Source organism: Rhinatrema bivittatum, chromosome 3 (assembly GCF_901001135.1).
Source record: "Rhinatrema bivittatum chromosome 3, aRhiBiv1.1, whole genome shotgun sequence".
In the NCBI taxonomy this organism is placed as follows: domain Eukaryota; kingdom Metazoa; phylum Chordata; class Amphibia; order Gymnophiona; family Rhinatrematidae; genus Rhinatrema; species Rhinatrema bivittatum.
In genome coordinates, this window is record NC_042617.1 from 418,048,294 (window position 1) to 418,071,474 (window position 23,181).

General features: G+C 46.9%; 1 protein-coding gene across 12 annotated transcripts in view; it reads right to left on the minus strand.

Moving 5' to 3' along the window:
• The window catches only part of MCPH1 (microcephalin 1), a 714,835-nt gene that overhangs the window by 589,992 nt on the left and 101,662 nt on the right, over positions 1-23,181 (minus strand). For 11 of the 12 annotated variants that reach the window (XR_003855670.1, XR_003855672.1, XR_003855671.1 and 8 more), the window contains one exon: positions 10,695-12,020. The exons of the other annotated variant lie outside the window; for it this stretch is intronic. Coding sequence is in view for 8 of the 11 variants with exons in the window: in XM_029595742.1 (XP_029451602.1) it covers positions 10,695-12,020 (1,326 nt within the window). In the remaining 3 variants the exon portion in view is untranslated. The remainder of the gene's footprint in view (positions 1-10,694; positions 12,021-23,181) is intronic. 12 annotated transcript variants of the gene reach the window in all.

The following is a 23,181-nucleotide window of genomic DNA, read 5'->3' on the forward strand; positions in this document are numbered from 1 at the left end:
ATCAGCTCAACAAGGAGAGGTAGTAGAACTTAAGAATGTTGGGGTAGATAATTCCTTAAATATCTATGATTTGTTACAAAAGTCCCATGAGGACCTTGAGGCTAAAAATAGCGGTATACTTTTGGTCCAATTTGCATTCACAATAGATAAAGATAATATAATGAAATTGTTTTTCCGTAACAGACAGACAATGTATTACTGCCAAAAAATTTGGATTTTCCATGATTTAGTAAAGTGTACACAGCTTCGTAGCAAGAAGTTTTTGCAATTGAGAAAAAAAGTAATAGATGGGGGGGGGGGGGGGTTCCTTTTGAAGTACTCTTGTAGATGTGTTGTAAAACTCGAGGGGAAATATTTTCAATTTGATGACCCAGAGCATCTTAAAAGTTTCCTTGTTAATGAAATACCGGCTATAGAATAGAGAAGGGGCAGTAACGTTGCACTATTATCTTCCTTAATTTTGTTTCTGAATATAGCTCATGATTTAAGATAGTTTCACTTAAATTTCCTTGATTATAGAAGATAACTGATGTATTAGTGTACCTCTAAATGTTATATTAATTTGGAAGATTGCACTTAGTTTTCTTTCTTATTGCAAAAAAGAAGTATTTGTGTAACTTTTGAAAATTCTATAAATAAAATTTTTTTAAAAAAATCCATTGTACCTGAAGACTGGAGGGCCAATGTAACACCAATATTTAAAAAGGGCTCCAGGGGTGATCCAGGAAACTGTAGACCAGCGAGTCTGACTTCAGTGCCGAGAAAAATAGTGGAAACTATTCTAAAGATCAAAATCACAGAGCATATAGAAATACATGGTTTAATGGAACACAGTCAACATAGATTTACCCAAGGGAAGTCTTGCCTAACAAATCTGTTTCATTTTTTTGAAGGGGTTAATAAACATGTCGATCAAGGTGAACCAGTAGATGTAGTGTATTTGGATTTTCAGAAGCTAAGAGAGGCTTCTAAGAGCTTCTAAGAAAACTAAAAAGTCATAGGATAGGAGACGATGTCTTTTCTTGGATTAAAAACTGGTTAAAAGACAGGAAAGAGAGAGTAGGATTAAATGGTTAATTTTCTCAGTGGCAAAGGGTAAACGGTGGAGTGCCTCAGGGATCTGTACTTGGACCGGTGCTTTTCAATATATGTATAAATGATCTGGAAAGGAATACGACGAGTGAGGTAATCAAATTTGAAGATGATATAAAATTATCAGAGTAGTTAAATCACAAGCAGATTGTGATACATTGCAGGAGGACATTGCAAGACTGGAAGATTGGGCATCCAAATGGCAGATGAAATTTAATGTAGACAAGTGCAAGGTGTTGCATATAGGGAAAAATAACCCTTGCTGTAGTTACACGATGTTAGGTTCCATATTAGGAGCTACCACCCAGGAAAAAGATCTAGGCTTCATAGTGGATAATACTTTGAAATCGTTGGCTCAGTGTGCTGCAACAGTAGTCAAAAAAGCAAACAATGTTAGGAATTAAGAAGGGAATGGTTAACAAAACGGAATATGTCATAATGCCTCTCTCTCTCCACGGTAAGACTGCACCTTGAATACTGCATACAATTCTGGTCGTTGCATCTCAAAAAAGTTATAGTTGCGATGGAGAAGATACAGAGAAGGGTGACCAAAATGATAAAGGGATGGAAAAGCTCCCCTATGAGGAAAGCCTGAAGAGGTTAGGGCTGTTCAACTTGGAGAAGAGACGGCTGAGTGGGGATATGATAGAGGTCTTGAACAAGTAGATCTGAATCTTATTTACATTTTCGGATAACAGAAAAACTAGGGGGCACTCCATGAAGTTAGCAAGTAGCACATTTAAGACTAATCAGAGAAAATTCTTTTTCACTCAATGCACAATTAAGCTCTGGAATTTGTTGCCAGGGAATGTGGTTAGTGTAGATAGTGTAGCTGCGTTTTAAAAAGGTTTGGATAAGTTCTTGGAGGAGAAATCCATTAATGGAGAAATTGCTTACCTGATAATTTCGTTTTCCTTAGTGTAGACAGATTGACTCGGGACCAATAGGTATTGCACTCTTCTGCTAGCAGATGGGAGACTGAGTCGGATTTCAAAGCTGACGTCAATCTAGATATACCCCTGCAGTAACCTCAGCTCTTCAGTATTCTCTTCGAAAAGCCATTGTGGATATATCTTTGCTTAAATAACTTGATTAAACTTGATTAGAACGTGAACTGGTTCAACTAATTTCCAAACTGGAGACCGCCAGTGCACTCAACCAATTAATACCGACACCGGCCAAACTGTGGGTGTCTTGAACTAGGGGTAGGCAGCGATTTACCCATATTTACTTAGTCTCGAGGTTTGTTATCAGAGGTTCTCCTTTTCTGGGGCAGCCGTGGGCGGAATGCTGAGTCCATCTGTCTACACTAAGGAAAATTAAATTATCAGGTAAATAATTTCTCCATTTCCTAGCATGTAGCCAGAGGGACTCAGGACCAATGGGATGTACAAAAGCTACTCCCGGACAGGGCAGGAGGCTGCCCGTGCCCAACTTAATACCTCCTTTGCGAAAGCTGTGTCTTCTCAGGCCTGAACATCCAGGCAGTAGAACCTGGAGAAGGTGTGTATGGAGGACCACGTCACCGCCCGACAGATCTCGGCAGCTTGTTTTCTGCCCAAGAGACTGCCTGGTCCTCATAGAATGAGCCTTAACCTGTAGAGGTAAGGGCTTTCCTGCCTCTATGTAGGCTAGCTTCTCCTTGTTTCTTCTTGCTGTGAAGAATGAACAAGCAGTATGTTTTGCGCATCAGTTCCAATTTTTCCAGGTACCGTACTAGGAGTCTGTAGACATTTAGATGACGAAGAAGGCGTGAGTCTACAGAGTCCTTATGGTCATCTGGAGATGCTAGCAGATTGTTTAGTTCAAGTGAAACTTGGAAACCACTTTCAGTAGAAAGGAGGGGACAGTGCGCAGTTGTATGGCTCCAGGCGTGCAGCTAAGGAACGGTTCCCGACAGGATAGTGCCTGTAGTTCGGAGATACGACGAGCTGAACATATTGCCAACAGGAATGTAGTCTTCAATGTTAAGAGGCACGTAGCAGACCGCGTGTTGATCTGAAGGAAGCCCCAGCTAGGAAGTCTAATACTAGTTGAGATTCCATAGAAGCACCGGCCACTTCAGGAAGTGGGACAAATCCGGATAGGTTGATAGCCGGATACTGTCTACTTCAGCTCTGAAGCAGGACAGTGACCTTGAGGGAGTTGAGTGACAACCCCTTCTTCATACCGTTCTGTAGGAACTCCAGAATCATGGGAATCTTGGCTGTCTACGGGAGAATCCCACGGTCCTCACACCAGGCTTCAAAATACTCTCCAGATCCTTATGTATGACAGGGATGTGGAGAACTTGCGTGTTAGGAGCAGGGTGTCAATCACAGCCTTTGAGTAACCGCGCTTCAGGCGATTCCTCTCAATGGCCAGACCGTAAGAGAGAATAGAGGCGGATCTTCTTGGAGAATCTGGTACTGCCGGAGAAGGTCCTTGTGTGGAGGTAGGTACAAAGAGTCCCCAGCAAGTAGTTTTTGCATGTCTGCGTACCACGGTCGTCTTGGCCAATCCGGGGCCACTAGTAAAACTAGTCCCCTGTGATGTTCTATCTTGCGGATGACCCTGCTCAGTAGTGGCCATGGAGGGAAAGCATACAGTAGGTCTTTCTCTGGCCAAGTCTGGACAAGAGCGTCGATTCCTTGGGATTGTGGCTCTCATCTGTGGCTGAAGAACCTGGGAACTTGGGCACTGAGACAGGTGGCCAGTAGATCCATGGCTGGGAGGCCCCAGCGATTCACTATCAGTTTGAAGGCTGTGGTTGACTGCGTCCATTCCCCCGGATCCCAGGCTCTCTCTGCTGAGGAAGTCTGCTGAAATGTTGTCTTTTCCTTCGATGTGTGAGGCCGAGATCCCTTGTAGGTTTATCTCCGCCCATGCCATGAGAGGGTCTATCTCCAGAGACACCTGCTGGCTCTTGGTTCCTCACCAGTGGTAGATGTAAGCAACTGCTGTCCGACATAACTCTAATTGCTTTGCCTCGGAGTCTGTGGCTGAAGCTCAGGCACGCTAGTCTGACTGCTCGAATTTCCAGATAGTTTATGTTCCATTCCACCTCTTCCTTGTTCCATTGTCCCTGGGCCGTCAGTTCCTGACAGTGGGCTCCCCAAACTCACAGGCTCGCATCCATGGTGAGCAAGACCCAGTTTGGTGGGGATAGGCTTACTCCTCTGCTTAGGTAGTCTTCCTATAGCCACTACTGGAGCTGAGAATGTACCTCTGCTGGTAGCTGGAGGAGAACAGTCCTGGGACAATGGGTTCCACTGTGACAGTAAAGACGCTGGAGCGGTCGCATATGGGCCCTTGCCCAAGAAACGACCTCCAGGGTTGATGCCATGAGGCCGAGATCTTGAAGATAGTCCCAAACCTTGGGACGTGCATTGGTCATCCATCATCGTAATTGTTCCATCAGTTTCCTTCTCCTTGGAGGAGGGAGGAAGACTTTGTTCTGTTTGGTGTTCAAACGACCCCAGGTACTCTAGCGATTGAGAGGGCTGCAGGCTGCTCTTGCCAGTGTTCACGACCCAACTGAGCTGCTGCAGTAGGCTCTTGACTCTGCTGGTCACCTGCCGGCTCTCTTCCGAAGACTTTGCCCTGATTAGCCAATCGTCCAGGTAAGGGTGTACCAAGATCCCTTCCTTCCTCAGTGTTGCCGCCACAACCACCATGATTTTAGGGGCGGTTGCTAGGCCGAAGGGTAGTGCTCAGAACTGGTAATGGTGACTTAGTATCGCAAAGCACAGGAAGCGCTGGTGACCCCTTATGGACTGGGATGTGAAGGGAGGCTTCGGAGAGGTCCAGGGAGGTTAGAAACTCTCCCGGTTGTACAGCCATTACTATAGAGCAAAGAGTTTCCATGCAGAAGTGTAGAACCTGCAGATGACAGTTGACGTTCTTGAGATCCAAGATGGGCTGGAATGATCCTTCCTTCTTGGGAACGATAAAATAGATGGAATAGCGCCCCATATTTTGTTGGGGCATGGGAACCGGAGTTATTGCCTTCAGACTGAGTAGTCTTGTCAGAGTGGTTTGTACTGCCAGTCTCTTGAAGTGGGAGTGGCAGGGTGACATCATAAATTTGTCTCGAGGGATGCTGTGGAACTCCAGAAAGTAACCTTCTCGAATGATGTTTAGAACCTTTTGTCCGACTTTCTCTCGACCCATCTTTGGAGGAAGACATCAAGTCGAGCCTTTATATCCTCTTGCTGTGGATGGGTCGGCCCATTCTCTTTGTGGAGCATGGCTGAAGCCTGCCCCCGGGCCTGCTCGCCTCTTGGTCTGTCTGTTCTAAATGGGCTGGGATCTTCTGGAGGTGCCTGGAACTGCGAGTTCCTGTAGGATCTAAAGCGCTGCAATCCTCTGCCCTTAGTTCTTCTGGGGGAGGGACGCTGAGATCTTTTACTCCTATCTTCTGGTAGCAGAGGCACTGGGGATTCGCCCCATTTGCTTGCTAACTTCTCCAATTTGCTTCCGAACAAGAGAGATCCTTTAAGAGGCATTTCTTGTGAGATTTGCTTTAGATGTCGCGTCTGCAGACCAATTCAGCCCCTGGCTGAGGTGCACACCAGGTCTGAGCTTGCGTCTGTGAGGAAGGCTGCTGTAGGTTCCATCGTCACTCACCAGTATACATTAGAGTTATTTGCCTCTCTCTCGAGGAACAAGCAGGAACGTGCCACCAGTGCGCAGCAGGAAGCAATCTGCAATGTCATTGCTGTTGCGTCGAAGGCCTGCTTAAGGATGAATTCCAATCATCTGTCCTGAGTGTCCTTCAATGCAGCCCCTCCCTCAACGGGAATCGTTCGCTTTGAGACGGCACAGACCATGGCGTCCACTTTCGGGAAATGCAGGCATTCCTTGGTCGCTGGTTCTAGAGGGTATAGGGCTTGCAAGGCCCGACCCCCTTTGAAGCTGGCCTCCAGGGCATCCCATTCCAGGTCAATCAGTTCCTGGATGGCTTCCATCATTGGAAAGTAGCATGAGGCCTTACGAAGGGACACCAAGATGGGGTTCTGCTTTGGTTCTGCCATAGGGTCCGTGCTAGGAATACCCAGCATCTACAGAGTCTGGGAAACAAGGGCTGGAAATTCGTCCTTGTGGAAGAAGCGAAGCATGGGTCGGTATGGTTCCATTCCTGGAGGGATTTCTCCTTCTTCCAGGGAGTCACTCATCTGAGGTGTCTGGATCCTTGTTAGGGAAGTTCTTGGCTAGGCAAAGCATGTCTCGAGGCGTCCGAGCCGGGAGGATCTTGTGCTTCCGGCGGGGGTTGAGCCTGGGGCACAGCTGGGGCTGATTGCGCCTGAACGAAGGCTTGCAGCCCTTGGAAAAATTCCAACCAGGAGAAGGTCCCTGGGTCCATGTTAACCCCAGGGGGAGTCTGAGTAGGGGCCCCAGAGGTGCCCTCCTGTGGGGAAGCCATCTCTGAGATGCATAGGTCCGGGGAGCTATCGTCAGTAGTTCCAGAACCATCTCTCGACAGTAAGGGGCCAGGCTATGGTTCCCCCTGGGCTTCTTCGCAATGTTGACAAAGGCAGGACTCCAATTCAGGCTGTGCGGCTCTCAAGGTGTCCCACAAGGCTCCTCCCTCTCCTCCACCCTTTTCAACATTTATCTCACACCTCTATGTCAGCTCCTCACAGACCTCGGCCTCAAATTCTACCTCTATGCAGATGACGTTCAAATAGTCATTCCCATTCACAACTCTCTCTCAGATGCCCTTGCCTTCTGGAACACATGTCTTGCCAACATAAATGACTTCCTCACCAACATCCACCTTGCTCTAAACTCCTCCAAAACAGAGCTGCTCCTTATCTCTCCTCACCTCCCTCCCAAACCACCGATCTCCAACGATCCAGCTTTCAACATCATAACACCCCAACCCACAGTAAGAGACCTTGGGGTTATCATAGATCAACAACTCAATCTCAAAAAACAGATCAACTCCATCCTCAAAGAAGGTTTCTTCAAGCTTCACATCCTGAAGAAACTCAGACCCCTCCTCCACTATCATGACTTCCGCACCGTCATCCAAGCCACCCTTTCCTCAAAGCTGGACTACTGTAATGCCCTCTTCCTCGGCCTACCCTCCTCCACCACCAAGCCCTTACAATGCTCCAGAATGCCATCGCCAGGGTCATCACCAACTCAAGGAAAGCTGATCACATTACCCCTATACTCAAAGAACTCCACTGGCTCCCCATCGCATCCCGAATTCTCTTCAAAATTCTAACCATAGTGCACAAGTCCATCCACTCGCACAATTCCAATTGGTTGGATGAACCCTTTCGTCCTATACGCACTGAACGACCCACTCGCACTGTCAACAAAGGCACACTCTCCATTCCCCCTTTGAAAAAAGCCCACCTCTCCTCTACTAGGGACCGTGCACTATCCATTGCAGGCCCTAAACAATGGAACGCCCTCCCTACCACTCTCAGGCTAGAGCCATGTTACGCCAAGTTCAGAAAAAAACTTAAAACATGGCTCTTCCGACAAGCCTACCCTGATTAAGCACACTGACTTCCGCAAGTATCTTGCCTACGCCTTGTATATTCCTGTAAATAGTCCGTTGCAGTTTTATTTATTGCTTTAATTCCTCCACCTCCTGCTCTTTGTATACTCCTCCTTGTTCGCCCTCCCTGTTCATTGTAATTTCTGCCTTTTAAGTTACATTGTAAACCGGTATGATGTATGCATACTAATACCGGTATATAAAAGTTTTTAAATAAATAAATAAAATTATGTGGCAGGCTGTGCGAAGAGAGTGCCTTCTGGTCGTCTTGGGTGCCGGTGCCATTGTCTCTATGTGTTTGCGCGCATGCAGTTGTAAACACGGCTGTGCGTGTAGATATGCGCACATGGTGCGTTCAGCTGTGCGCGCATCTGTATTGGACGTGCGCAAGTAAGGCGCCTCGGCCGGCATGCCCCGCACACACCGGCGGTCGAGAAGGGAAGATGGCGCCCCACGAGGGTCCCCACGTGTGTGGACCCTTGCACAGGATCGGGGCTTAGCCCAATGAAGGCCGGTCTACCCGATTGGTGCTCCCTTCTAACCTCGCCAGGGACTAATTCGGAATAGCAATCCAAGCTCCTGAGACCGGAAACCTAAATTTAAAGGTTTTTTTCTTACCTGGTCTCTGCTTACCGATCATGTCGGACTGTCTCCAGCTGTGGGGGGAGAGGGCTTTACCTTCACCACCACACTTGTTTCTACACTTGCTGCCTTTCAGCCACACTGGGGGCTAAGTCCACATCGGGAACCAGCTACCAGACCAAGGCACACCTCTGAGGGATATCTGAGATCAACCTCAGGAATTCTCGACTGAGGGAGGGATCCTTAGGTATCACCGCAGGAGAGCGGGGCTCGATCTTCCTTAATGTAGAGATTACTTACCTAATAATCTCGTTTTCCTTAGTGTATGCAGATGGACTCAAAACAAATGGGTATAGTGTGCTCGTGCTAGCAGATGGAGACGGATCTGACGTCAGCACGGGTAACATATACCCCCGCAGGAAGTACAGCAATTCAGTAATCTTCCTTGCAAAGCTATAGCTGACCGATCGATTAAATGAACAGGATTACCCTGACCGATTGATAGTAGCTGGAGACCGCCAGTGTTCTCAACCGGAAGGCGTCGACACCCAGCAGGGTGTATGGCCTATTATAAGAAAACATGGCTTACCGTGAGTCGGTGAATCCCCATGTATGATGGCAGCCGGGCGGGATGCTGAGTCCATCTGCATACACTAAGGAAAACGAGATTATCAGGTAAGTAATCTCTACATTTCCTAGCGTGTAGCAGATGGACTCAAAACAAATGGGATGTACAAAAGCTACTCCCGGACTGGGCGGGAGGCTGCCCGAGGACCGTTTAGGATTGCCCTTGCAAATGCTGTGTCCTCCCTGGCCTGGACGTCCAGACGGTAGAATCTGGAGAAGGTATGGAGGGAGGACCACGTCGCCGCTTTACATATCTCTGCAGGCGACAGCAGCTTAGCTTCTGCCCAAGAGGCCGATTGTGCTCTGGTAGAATGAGCCTTGACCTATAGAGGCGGTGGTTTTCCCGCCTCTATGTAGGCTGCCTTGATAACTTCTTTAATCCAGCGGGCGATGGTTGGCCGTGAGGCCGCTTCCCCTTGCTTCTTCCCGCTGTGCAGGACGAACAGGTGGTCCGTCTTTCGTACTGCTTCTGACATTTCCAGGTATCTGGACAGCAGTCTGCCGATGTTGAGATGTCTCGCTCGGGGGCCAAGTCCACACCGGGACCGAGGCTGCCTCCAGGCCGCGCCCGAACTCGTCTCGCTCGGGGGCCAAGCCGCGCCCGAGCCCTTCTCACTTGGGGGCTAGGTCCCTGCCTCGAACCGGCCACTGGACCGAGGCTCTCGCTTCCGAGGGACCACGGAAGTCAGCTCGGGAAACTCAACTGGGTGAGTGGTATCACCACAGGAGTGCGGGGCATGCTTCAATTGGTTTCTTCTAGGAATTTAGTCGTTAGAATTTGGAAACATGCTCAGCGAGCGTGGGGTAGCTCCAAACTGCTTTGGAGACGGAAATTACTGAATTGCTGCACTTCCTGCGGGAGTATATGTACCCGTGCTGACGTCAGATCCGTCTCCAACTGCTAGCACGAGCACACTATACCCATTTGTTTTGAGTCCATCTGCTACACGCTAGGAAAGGTAAATTTTCTTCTTTGCTGTAATTCTTAACACTATTCTAGTGTGTGGGATAGTGTCTGCATCTGCTACGAGACGGTGAGATACTAAAGAGCTGAGGTTACTGCAGGGGTATATCTAGAGTGATGTCAGCTTGGAAATCTGACTCCGTTTCCCATCTGCTAGCAGAAGAGCACAATAACCATTGGTCCTGAGTCCATCTGGCTACATGCTAGCAAACTGCTATTAATCAAGTTGACTTAGGGAATGGCCTCTGCTATTACTGCTATCAGTAGCATGGGATCGTCTTAGTGTTTGGGTACTTGCCAGATTCTTGTGGCCTCGTTTGGCCTCTGTTGGAAACAGGACACTGAGCTTTGTGTTCTTATGATATAGTCCCAAAATCATTATTTTACAAAAAGTATATTGGTGACTATGTGCTGATCTTCAACACTGCTTTAGGAATCACAAATCTTCTACTGTAAATAAGTGATTTGCAAAAACCATAATCCCTGTGATCTAAAAATCTTACCAATAGAAAATGTTAATGAAACAAAATTCCTTATTATAAAAGGAAGTCTGGATTCATAGTCTCACAGATTTTCTACTAATTAAATTTGGAAAGCAATCTCTGAAATTTTTTGTTGCCAATAGAACATCAACTTAATTAGAACTGTTATCTGAAGGTGGCAGAAGTTATATTTACTAGTTTCAACAATACAGTGAATTAAGTTAATCAATTGTTTATTAACTCAAGTGTATTAACAGTATGCTAAATTATGCTAACATTTAATATGTAACCTACAATATAATTTTTAAAAGTCCAATTCTTTTTTTTTTATATAAAGTCCAGTACATAAAAACTACTTTTAATATGAATATATTGACCCCATTTGGTTGCTTCTAACAATGTTCACAGTAATATATTTAATCACTACCAGGATTAAGAAAAATTCACATACTTTTACTGAATCTTTTTTGTAGAATTTTCTCTCTCTCTCCTGTAGACCATGCTAGCTCTGTGCAGTCTGTCAAAATTAGTTCCTGTTCTCGTGCCTCAAGGGCATTCAGCTTGGTTCTGCCTTGCAAACCATTCAATGCTTTAGCTGGAACAGCATTCTCCACATGAGTTGCCAATGTTTTTGAAGCTGGTGATGAAGTCTCACAAGTGGATTCAAAGTCAGATGGTATTATAGTTTGTAAGAAGTTATTTCTGTTGAATGAGTCACATCCAGCTGGAAATCTACTAATATTGGCATTCAATATGCAAGATTGTTTGTTTGTTTCAGAACCAAGAGAGCAATTAGAAGCTCCCAAGGTTTTATCATATTTGTCATCTGATATGTCACTTGAAATTAATTCAGATTGTGAATTTATAGTTTGTTTGGGCACCCTATTGCTACTTGGAACATTTCTGGATTTTTTGTTACTCTTATGACATTGTTTGACAGTATCTTCTGGGGATTTTTTTCTTTTACTCCTTGAAAGTTCCTTTTTTCCCAGCCCTCTTAGAGGAGGGCTGGGCGATTTGCTCAACTTTGCTCTTAAAGAAAGCCAGGTGAATTTTGTTTTGGTTTCTTTCAAGTTAGTGGGTGAAAAATAATCCTCAAAATCTGGAAGTTCCTCCTCTTTGTCTGATAAAACATGTGCAGACTTGTTAAGTATAGCCAACATTGGTGAGATACCCTCATCAGAACTTCCTGAAGTCAATATTGGTGTTCTTGAATTCAAGCTAGAGAATAAACTATCTTTCATTGAGTTCTTTTGCAATTTGCATTTAACACCTTGTTGATATAATAAAACTGGGGAACTAATAAACGATTTTTTGTTTGTAAGATATGGAACAATGGCATCTGTAGAATTAAATTTATTACTATCATTTATCATTTCTGTTGGTTTCTCAGAATGGATTCTCTCATCTAGGTACTGTGTGGCATACACAACCTTATTCTGCATATTTGCAGTTGATATGAAGGATAAGTCAGGTTGGCCAGGGTGCTCATTTTCATACATTATACATTTTCTCTTTCCAGAATCTAGTACTTCTCCTATCTTGATTCCTTGAAAATGCAACTGTTTCTTTGATGTCTCTATGTCCGGTTTCCTGGGAGTCAAATGAACTAGTTCATTACTAAACACAGGTAAGGGGCCATCTTTTGAAGTTACTATACATGCAGATATTTTTTCAGTTTCCTGCATGCACTGAAGTGTCACATTTTCCTCTTGTTTGCACTTAAAGCTTTTACAGATGTCATCATAACTTGAGTCCAGAATTCCACTGATTTTCTCTGAAACATATCAACAGCAGAAATACTGCAAGTTAGAACAATGAACAAAATATACAAAATTCTAAGCGATAACTACTAATGCTGTTTGCAAATGAGTTTCACAAACCTACCTTTCACAAAGTTCTTTTATCTCCTTGCTCATTTGACTTTTATACAAGTCAAGAGTTGAAAGTGACAACCAACCTGCAACAGTATTACCTAAAGAAAATATTACCAGTAAAGCAATGAAATTCTTTACAAAGCTGCAGTGAGGGAAAAATAGGAGGCCACTTTATGCCACATAAGCATGACGTTTCATGGAAAGAACAGATTTCTTTCAGAAACAAAGTAAGAAGCCCACCTCTCAAGCATTAGTGACATCTTATCTCAATTTATTTCTTGTTTTTGTTTAATGAAATAGAACACCTACGTCTCCTCCTCATTCTTCCCATGATGCCAGCTAGGATGCCAAGACCTGTTAAGGATGCAATAGGAAAAGTGGCTGGCGGTTGGCAGGGTGAATTTATGGGGGGGGGGGGGGGGGGGGGGGAGAGAAGCTGGATTCTTTGCCTTTGTTTTGCTACGCTCTTTCCCACAGTCTCCATGTTATCCTATACACTGCCGATGCCAGCTAGAGCTGTTCCACAAACACAGAAAATGTCATCCTCCGCAAACCTAGCCCACCTGAGTAGTGCTGATCTTTCTGTGTCTGACATCCCTTCACTATCAACTGCAAGAAGACTACAGGTACTTTCTGGATGGTCATCTTCCTTGTGTATCTGCCCAATTCCCCATCAGCCCAAGAGGAAACATGCTGTGTTGGCTATTAAAGACATGGATCACCCAGGTTCTGTCATGGCTTTCTTACCCTGAAGCACCTTGCTTCTATGAGAGGACAGCCATATCACAGGAAACTGTTGGTGGAGAGTGGTCAAGAACTAGCCAGCATGTGAACAGGTAGGACCAGGTGCCAAGGTCACCACCAAGATATACTAACTCCATGTCACTCCAAAAGTAGTTTGACAACACCCTGGAGCCAAAATTTCTCTCTCCTGCTTCCAAAATGCCATTGTCAGTAAATGCACCCTGGGATCAACTGGCCAACACAGAGATAACTGGCAAAGAGCTGGAAACAGCCTGCCTGCTCCCTGTAGCTCTGTATGTGGTGCTTGAAAGGGAGAAATATGGAAGGCCATGCAATTTGGGCATATAGAGACTACCATGGGTCCAGACAGTATGGTAGCTACAGCTGCAGAGAGAGGCTCACAAAAGGCAGATCAGCTAATGTCCAAGACCAGAAACTCTTGATAAGTCCCACAAAACAACCTACACCAGTCAGTCAATAAGCAGTCCCTGGAACAATTAATTGCTCTAATCACAAATGCAGGCAGACATGGGGGCCTTCCTGGGTAGAGGGCCAACAAGGACAGCTAAGATGATAGCCACTGAGGTAGGGGAAACCCTGCATCTTAAAACACAGACCTTCCACTCAAGGTAATCTGGAATCAATATCTATGAAGTAATTAAAGGCAAGGTATCAAGCAGACATAAGACACATTCAAATGAAGGGTCAAGTTTTGCTGTGGAGCATCTGGGAACTTCATCTACATCTGAAAGTGAGTGCCAGAATAGCATGTAATGAGAACTAGGAAATGAGCATGTAGTTCAGGTGGAGAGATTACCATAAAGGAGAAGGGAAAATGCCAGAGTGGCAAAGAGAGTCTAGGTTATGAGCACAAGGCTACAAGATGGGACAGCAAATCCCATGAGGTAAAAGGCTGCAGAGTCACAGGACACCAACTAGATTCTCAGAGTTTTCTGCTACCCAATCCTTTAACTACAGCATGACCTCCTCCAACAACCTATGATCCTCTTCTGAATCAGAGTTGCCTAGCCAGAAAGAGCACATAAAAACATAAGAAGTTACAATACTCAGTCAGACTGAAGGTTTCATCAAGCCCAGCATCCTGTTTCAGTCAGTGGCCAAAAAACAAAAAGGTCAGTGGCCAATCCAGAATACAAGTACCTGGCAAATACCAAAACATTAAATAGAACCCATGCTATTAACTCCAGTAATAAGCAGTGGCTATTCCCTAAGTCAACTTGACTAATAGCAAATTATGGACTTCTCCTCTTGACCAAACCATTTTTAAACCCATCTAAACTACATTAACCACATCCTCTAGCAACAAATTCCAGAGCTTAATCGAGCACCGAGTGAAAACTTTCTCCAATTTGCTTTAAATGTGCTACTTGTTAACTTCATGGCATGCCCCTAATACTATTATCTGAAAGAGTAAACAGAATCACAGTATATAGAGTCCTGCAGTGACATCAGCCTGCCAATATTCTCTTCAAAAGCAACTGTGGACAGACTAGCAAAAAACGTGAATAAAAAACAGACAACCATTTCTGTACTTAACCAACTAGAAACACTGAACTCAGGCAAGAATGCATGCATACTAATCTAGGGACTGGTTGAACAATTACCAGTACTCCAAGTGAACATGTAGCCACAAAAGAGGACCATCACACAATCATTAGGCAGCCAGGGTGGGAAACTGAATCCTTCTATGCACTTTAAGGAAAAGGAAATTATCAGGTAAGTAGTAATTTCTCATTTCCTAGCATATGGATTGATTCAGGACCAGTGGGAAGATCCCAAGCTACTCCTGAATAGGGTGGGAGGCTGCCCATAGTCTAGTCAACACCATACGTGCAAAGGCTGCGTCCTCCCGGGCCTGAATATCCAGACGATAATACCTGGAAAAGGTGTGTAAGGAGGACCCTGTCGCAGCTCGGCAAATGTAGATGGGAGACAGCAATATCACCTCCGCCCATGACATGGCCAGAGCCCTACCGGAATAAGCCCTAACCTGAGTAGGCAAAGTGCAGTTGCTTACCTGTAACAGGTGCTCTCCTGCAGGATGTTAATCCTCACATGTAGGTGATATCATCCAGTGGAGCCCAACACGGAAAACTTTTGTCAAAGTTTCTAGAAGCTTTGACCAGTACACTGAGCATGCCGCTATCGGAGCATCCACACGAAGTCCCCCTTCAGTCTCGTAACATAGAAGGAAAAATTCCAAGCGAGAAAATAAAGCAACAAACCGGAAGGAGAACCCAACTCCATGGGGAGGCAATGAAATTCCCGAGGATTAACATCCTGCTGTCCTAGGAGAACACCTGTTACAGGTAAGCAACTGCGCTTTCTCCTAGGACATGCAGGATGGTAGTCCTCACATATGAGTGAACAAAAAGCTCCAGACTGTCCCTGAGAACAGGAAAGAGCAACAGCGACCGAACAAGGTGCCAACGGGCACAACATAACTGCGGCACTGTAGTTCAGTGGGGACTGTCTGGTTTCCACAGAAGCATGAAGAGTTGGGTTCAGTCCAGGAACAGGTTGCACAGGACGGATTGATCAAAAGCACTGTCCTGACGCCAGTCTTTATCCAAGCAATGAGTCGCAAACGTGTGAAGAACTCGAGGTTGCGACTTGGCAGATTTCGACGACTAGGACTGTCCGTAAATGAGTCACCGACATTGCCATAGCCAGTACAGAGTGAGCCTTTACTCTGCCGGGTAGCAAAAGGCCCATCTGCACATAGTGGAAGGCAATGCAATCTATAAGCCATTTCAACAAGGTTTGTTTACCCACTATGACTCCCTGCCAGCAGTGCAATCTAGATAGAAAGCCAAGGCCCTTTCACAGTCCAAAGTATGAAGAGCTTGTTCCCCTGAGTGGGAGTAAGGCCTCAGAAAGAAGGTGAGTAAAACAGTAGACTGACTGATGTGAAAATCAGTGACAACTTTGGGCAGAAACTTAGGATGCAGGAGGGTATGTGACAAGGGCCTGAAGCTCACTAACCCTACGAGCCAACATGATCGCCAACAGGAATATGACTTTCCAGGTGAGGAACTTCAGGTTGCATGATTGCAGAGGCTCAAAGGGAGGGCGCATGACAACGCCAGGACAATGTTAAGATCCCAGGAAGCAACCAGGGGCTGCAGAGAGAGCTTCAGCTGGAGGAGGCCCCGCATGAAAAGGCTGGACAAACAGATGCAATAGCACACCTTGATGGTACGCACTAACAGTGCTAAGGTGCACCCTGACGGAGCTGGCCTGAAGCCCAGACTCGGAAAAATGCCACAGGTAGACCAACAGCTGAGGAAGGGGGCATGAGAAAAGATCCAATCCATGTCCTGCAAACCAGATGGAAAATCTTTTCCACTTCAGGCTATAGGACTTCCTGGTGGAAGGCTTCCGAGACGCCACCAGGACCTAGGAGACGCAGTCCGAGAGTGCCAAGGGCTGGAGGACTACAAACTCAACATCCAAGCTGTCAGAGCCAATGCCTGGAGGTTCGGATGGCACAGAGCACACTGATTCTGCAAAATGAGATCAGGCACCATCCCCAGCCGAATGGGTGCCTATACCAACACGTCCTGCAGAAGTGGGAACTAAATTTGTTCATGCCATGAGGATCATGGTCCCTCTTATCCTGCTGAAGCTTCAGCAGTATCCTCAAGAGGAACGGTAGAGGGATACGTATGTAGCAGGCTTCTCCCACAGTGAAGAAAAAAAGCATTGTAAGCTGGACGTCCGCCCCCCAGGACTAGGGAGCAGAACCTGCTCACCTTGTGGTTGTGAGTGGAGGCAAAGATGTCCAAATCCGGCGTATCCCATGACAAAATAGTTCAGCCGCTACCTCCAGTTTGAGGGACCACTCACGTGGCTGTAAGGAGCGGCTTAAATGGTCCGGCAGAACATTGAGATGACCAAGTAGGTCTGTTGCTCAAAGAGATATCCCCTGTGAAAGGGCCCAGCTCCACACTTGCACCGCCTCGTGGCAGAGGAGGAATGAGCCCATGCCTCCCTGCTTGTTGATATACCACATCGCTACCACAAGGTGTATTGGATTGCCCGAAGCTCCAGGAAGTTTATTTGACAGCGGGCTTCACTGACGGTCCAGAGACCCTGCGTGTGGATCCCGTCCACATGGGTTCCACAGCAATGTGGAGAGGCATCACCTGAGGTGGAGCAATTTGGAAGGGAATCCCCCTCTCCAAATTGGAGAGGAACTCCCACCAGGACAGACACTCGCAGAGGGTCTGTGACTGCAACAAGAGTCTCAAGGTCCTGGGAGGCCTGCCACCACTGGAATCGCAAGGTCCATTGAGTCCTCTCATGCACAGGCGGGCAAAGAGGGGTCACATGGACGGAAGCTGCCATATGGCCTAGCAGACAGAGCAGAAGGTGGGTGAACACCTGTAGACTGTTCCGGACAAGGATGGCTAGTGAGGCGAGGGCAAGAGCCTGATCCCTGGGAAGAAACGCCTTTTCCTGTGCCATGTCCAGCCTGGCCGCTATGAAGTCCAGCTGAGAAGACTGGAGGATAGCAAATGTAACCCCAATATTTAAAAAGGGCTCCAGGGGCGATCCGGGAAACTACAGACCGGTTAGCCTGACTTCAGTGCCAGGAAAAATAGTGGAAAGTGTTCTAAACATCAAAATCACAGAACATATAGAAAGACATGGTTTAATGGAACAAAGTCAGCATGGCTTTACCCAGGGCAAGTCTTGCCTCACAAATCTGCTTCACTTTTTTGAAGGAGTTAATAAACATGTGGATAAAGGTAAACCGGTAGATGTAGTATACTTGGATTTTCAGAAGGTGTTTGACAAAGTTCCTCATGAGAGGCTTCTAGGAAAAGTAAAAAGTCATGGGATAGGTAGCGATGTCCTTTCGTGGATTGCAAACTGGCTAAAAGACAGAAAACAGAGAGTAGGATTAAATGGGCAATTTTCTCAGTGGAAGGGAGTGGACAGTGGAGTGCCTCAGGGATCTGTATTGGGACCCTTACTGTTCAATATATTTATAAATGATCTGGAAAGAAATACGAGTGAGATAATCAAATTTGCAGATGACACAAAATTGTTCAGAGTAGTTAAATCACAAGCAGATTGTGATAAATTGCAGGAAGACCTTGTGAGACTGGAAAATTGGGCATCCAAATGGCAGATGAAATTTAATGTGGATAAGTGCAAGGTGATGCATATAGGGAAAAATAACCCATGCTATAATTACACAATGTTGGGTTCCATATTAGGTGCTACAACCCAAGAAAGAGATCTAGGTGTCATAGTGGATAACACATTGAAATCGTCGGTGCAGTGTGCTGCGGCAGTCAAAAAAGCAAACAGAATGTTGGGAATTATTAGAAAAGGAATGGTGAATAAAACGGAAAATGTCATAATGCCTCTGTATCGTTCCAGGGTGAGACCGCACCTTGAATACTGTGTACAATTCTGGTCGCCGCATCTCAAAAAAGATATAATTGCGATGGAGAAGGTACAGAGAAGGGCTACCAAAATGATAAGGGGAATGGAACAACTCCCTTATGAGGAAAGACTAAAGAGGTTAGGACTTTTCAGCTTGGAGAAGAGACGACTGAGGGGGGATATGATAGAGGTGTTTAAAATCATGAGAGGTCTAGAACGGGTAGATGTGAATCGGTTATTTACTCTTTCAGATAGTAGAAAGACTAGGGGGCACTCCATGAAGTTAGCATGGGGCACATTTAAAACTAATCGGAGAAAGTTCTTTTTTACTCAACGCACAATTAAACTCTGGAATTTGTTGCCAGAGAATGTGGTTAGTGCAGTTAGTATAGCTGTGTTTAAAAAAGGATTGGATAAGTTCTTGGAGGAGAAGTCCATTACCTGCTATTAAGTTCACTTAGAGAATAGCCACTGCCATTAGTAATGGTTACATGGAATAGACTTAGTTTTTGGGTACTTGCCAGGTTCTTATGGCCTGGATTGGCCACTGTTAGAAACAGGATGCTGGGCTTGATGGACCCTTGGTCTGACCCAGTATGGCATTTTCTTATGTTCTTATTTTGGGTAGTTGATAATGAACCCTAACATCTGAAGTGCCTGCACCGTCAGAGCCAGCGCACTTAGGGCCCCTGTCAAGGTACGGAAAAACGTACCGATCGATGTCAGATAGGTAGCCAACACTGCCAGGCATTTGGTGAAAACGCAGAGGAGAGAAGCCAACCTGAAGGGCAGCACCCTGTATTGGTAATGAGCCTTTCCCACCACAAAGTGGAGGTACTTCCTGTGGATGAGAGAATGGTTATGTGAGCGTACGCTTCCTTGAGGTCGAGGGAGCAAAGTAGGTCTCCTTCTCTGAGGAGGGGAATTAGCGTGCCCAGAAAGACCTTCTTGAACTTTTCTCTTGCAAAAAATGTGTTCAACACTCGGAGGTCGAGGATGGGCGCAAGCCACTATTCCTTTTTGGAATGAGGAAATATCTCGAATAGAACCCTTTGGCCTGCTGGGAGCGAGGGACTGGCTCTAACACACCTGCTGTGAGAAGGGTGGGGATTTCAGTTTGAAATATGACCTGCTGGGCGGGCTGATGAACCCCATGATGGACATGGGGGAGAGGTTCCTGGGAGATGGCTGAAGTTCATACGGTACCCCTAATAGATAGAAAGGACCTATCGGTCCAAAGTGATCTCTTCCCAGCGATGGGTGAAGCCATGAAACCTGCCTCCTACTGGGGGATCTGGTGTCAGGGGTACGGTCGATTGACTTCCGCTCCCCCGTCCCCAGTCAAAAGCCCGTGGCCGGGGCTTGCTGGGGTCTAGGCGCTTGCTGCTGGTGAGGACGGCCCCTGGAGCTGGTGCATGAGCCAGGGAGACTGGATAATATTTTCTCTGCTGGTAAAAGGCCTTCCGGGATCCCGGTCTGGAGGATTTCCTGGCCGAGGACGAGCCTTTGGAGGCACTAGCGGACAGCTGTTGAAGGGTGTCAAGATGATCCTGTCCCCGAAGAGGTTTTCACTTGTGCAGGGGAGGTCGCCTAGCCGTTCCTGGACCTCCGGTTGGAGGTCAGAGGCTCAAAGCCATGCCATCCTTCGGGCACAGATCTCCACCATGGCTACACAGGCTGCTTTCTCAAAGACATCTAGGTGTAAACCATGGTCCTTACAACCCCCGCGAAGGACAGGTCCTCTGGGGGTGACTGGCACCGTTTTTCCGGCGGTGAGGGCTCCGAGAGGGGGTCATCCGAATATTCAGAGGAAGACTCCGTAGAATCATCTCCCCAAGGGTCGTAAGGCCCTTCCTCCTCATTAGGGCCCATGTGATATGGACGAGGCACGTGTGGGGCATCAGCCCTGGGCTCCAATGGCCTCGGAGGCTGCACAGGAACCATGGGCATCGACGGTTCCCCTGGCATCGAGGGGACTGGCCGCAAAAGTCCAGATGGGCCCGGCCTAGGCTCGGGAAATTGTGGTCTCGGAACCACACCATGGCTTGCCTCTTCCTCCTCAGAGGACCCGAGGATCGGGATCACTCTGGAGGAGGGCATCAGTGGTTGTTGAGGAATTGAGGCTCCCTCGAGCACCAGTTGCTTTGGTAGGCACCTAAAAGGATGTCCAAATGCTCTAGCAGGGGTGCTAAAACAGATGGCGGGGGCTCGGATACCAGTATGGGGGCCGATGGCACCAGCAGCTCAATGCTCTGAAGTGCCTTAAGCACATCGGACTGTACCCTGCAGTCCAACTCCTCCTGAAAGTCTGGTGTGGCCAGGACTGAGGGAGGGGACCAGCTCTTCCTCGGGTCCCTGAGGAGGCACGTACCTGGCACCGATATTGGCGGGGAACACCTAGAACTACCAGGGACACCGGAGGATGGGGCCACCGCGCGGTGAACAGTCGAGAATCGACGCAAAGTAAGAAAAACCTACCAACCTGAGGAGGCACCGACCAGACGAAGAATCTGGGAAAAAACCCAATATACTTGTCGAGAAAACAAGAAAAAGGCAAGAGCTCCACAAACCGCAAGGCAACTGCACCATGGAAAAGAGGAGACTGAAGGGGGACCTCTCGCAGATAGGAGTATGCTGTGCATGCTCAGTGTGCTGGTCAAAGCTTCTTGAAACTGACAAAAGTTTTCTGTGCCAGGCGCCATTGGATGATGTCACCCACATGTAAGGATTACCATCCTGCTTGTCCTAGGAGAACGGCTTTTCAGCATTCACATTTGCAGCCGTGACCACCTCCTTAATCCAGTTAACTATTGTAGCTTACGAAGCTGGTTCACCCTGTTTTCCTCCACCATGATGGACAAACAGGTGATCCAACTTTCAGAAAGGTTTAGAAACATCTCAATACCTCACGTCTCTTGAAATGCCTACATCATTTTTGGTTTTATTTTATTTTTATTTTATCTTTAGTTCTCACTGTTTTTAGTTAAAACAATTTTATTTATCTATTTTTTATTTCTTTTATAATCTAACTTTGTAAACCGTTTTGGTCAAACTTTGTTTGTGAAAGACGGTATAGAAATATTTTTAAATAAATAAATAAAATAAATAAATCCAAGGGATGCAACAGGCAATATTCTTCTGCATCTCTTTCCTTATCCAAGGACGGCAAGGAAATGGACTGATTCAAGTGAAAATCCGAAACAACTTTAGGCAAGAATGAAGGAACAGTATGCAGCTGTAATGCTCCTGGAGTCACCCGAAGGAATGGCTCCCAGCAAGACAAGGCCTGCAACTCGGAATTGTGACGCACAGAACAAATTGCCACCAGAAAAACTGTTTTCAAGGTCAGTAACCACAAGGAAAGGCTACACAGCATTCGAAACGTAGGGCCCACCAAGAAATCCAAACACCAAATTAAGATTTCACAAAGGAACCAGTAACTATAAGGGAGTATGAAGATCTTTCACTCCCTTCAAGAAATGGGCCATATCAGGATGAGATGATATGGATTCACCATTCACCTGGCTCCTAAAACAGGTAATAGCAACTTCATGTACCTTCAAGGAATTAAGGGCCAACCCTTTATTTAATCCATCCTGTAAAAATTCCCAAGTGAGCAAAATCTTAACTGAACAAGGAAGAAAGCAGAATTGCTTACTTGTAACGGGTGTTCTCCAAGGACAGCAGGATGTTAATCCTCATACATGGGTGACCATCAGATGGAGCCCGGCATGAAAAACTGACAGGCACACTGAGCATGCCCAGCATGCTGCTAACCATGCGCCCCTTTTCAATCTCTTTTTTTGTGGAGCTGTCACCTCGCTGTTTTGGAGCTTGCATTTCTTTTTGATACTCTGCTACTGCAAAATGATTTTGCCTTCCACACGTCGTGTAGGGTCCTTCTCCCTTCGTAACCTGCTGAACATCGACCGCACTACTCTGTCTTTTTCCTGTAGCCTCAACTGGCTTCCACTGGTGCCCTCAGTGCCCCAGACTATGTCCAGCACAGACCTCCATGAGGTCTGTCCCCTCTACCTGGGGGCTTCCCATGATGTCTGCATCTGTGACCTCTGAGCCCAGATGACCCCAAAGGTTGTCGGGCTCATTTCGACAAAATGGAAAAACTTTTCGTGTCCAAGCGATCGGAGCCTTCCTTGGTGTCGGGAACCTCCACCCCGCTTGGCAAGAAGCCCCCGGTCGCGGCGCCATCAGGTTCTCCTGCCCCAGCCCAACTGGGTCCTGAGCTTGGTGCGGGGGACTGACCGCTATCCCTGTCCCGTTCCCCAATTGGGGTCCTCGACATCGAGCAAGGACCGCGGTGATTGTTCAGAAAGGTCCAAGAAGCATCGGCATAGATTCTTCTGCCTCCAAACCAGACCGTGAGAAGGTATCAACCTCTGTGCCTCCCATGACGTGGTCAAGGGTGGAGGAAGTCATTCCCTCCAACCCCAAGGCCTCCACCAGCACTGGTGAAGGGCACGGTTCTCCTTCAGCCAAGGAAAACACCGATTCCACCAGTTCTTCCTCAGCCCGTTTTATCCTCGCAGGCTTTTGAGGAGGAGTTAGAGAGGTGTGTGCGGCTGGCGGTCGGCTGGGCCCTGTAGGGCCTAAAGCCTCCGGTTCCTTGGGTACCGCCGCTGCCTCAGGAGCCTGGTCCACTGGTGCTTGCACCTTTGCTATAGAGATTGGACATGCTGCTCAAAATACTACCCTCACAGCCGGCTCCAGTGTCCCAAGCCTCCCAATGGCCTCTGGGTGCACCGCTGCCATTGCCACTGGCCCCCATACTGGTGAGCGACTCCTCTGAGGAGGAAGTGCCTTGAGGTGAGATAGGCCTTCAGCCCCCGCATACTCAGAGGGTATCAGCGAGGGTGAAGCCCCCTATGACCCCTGGGA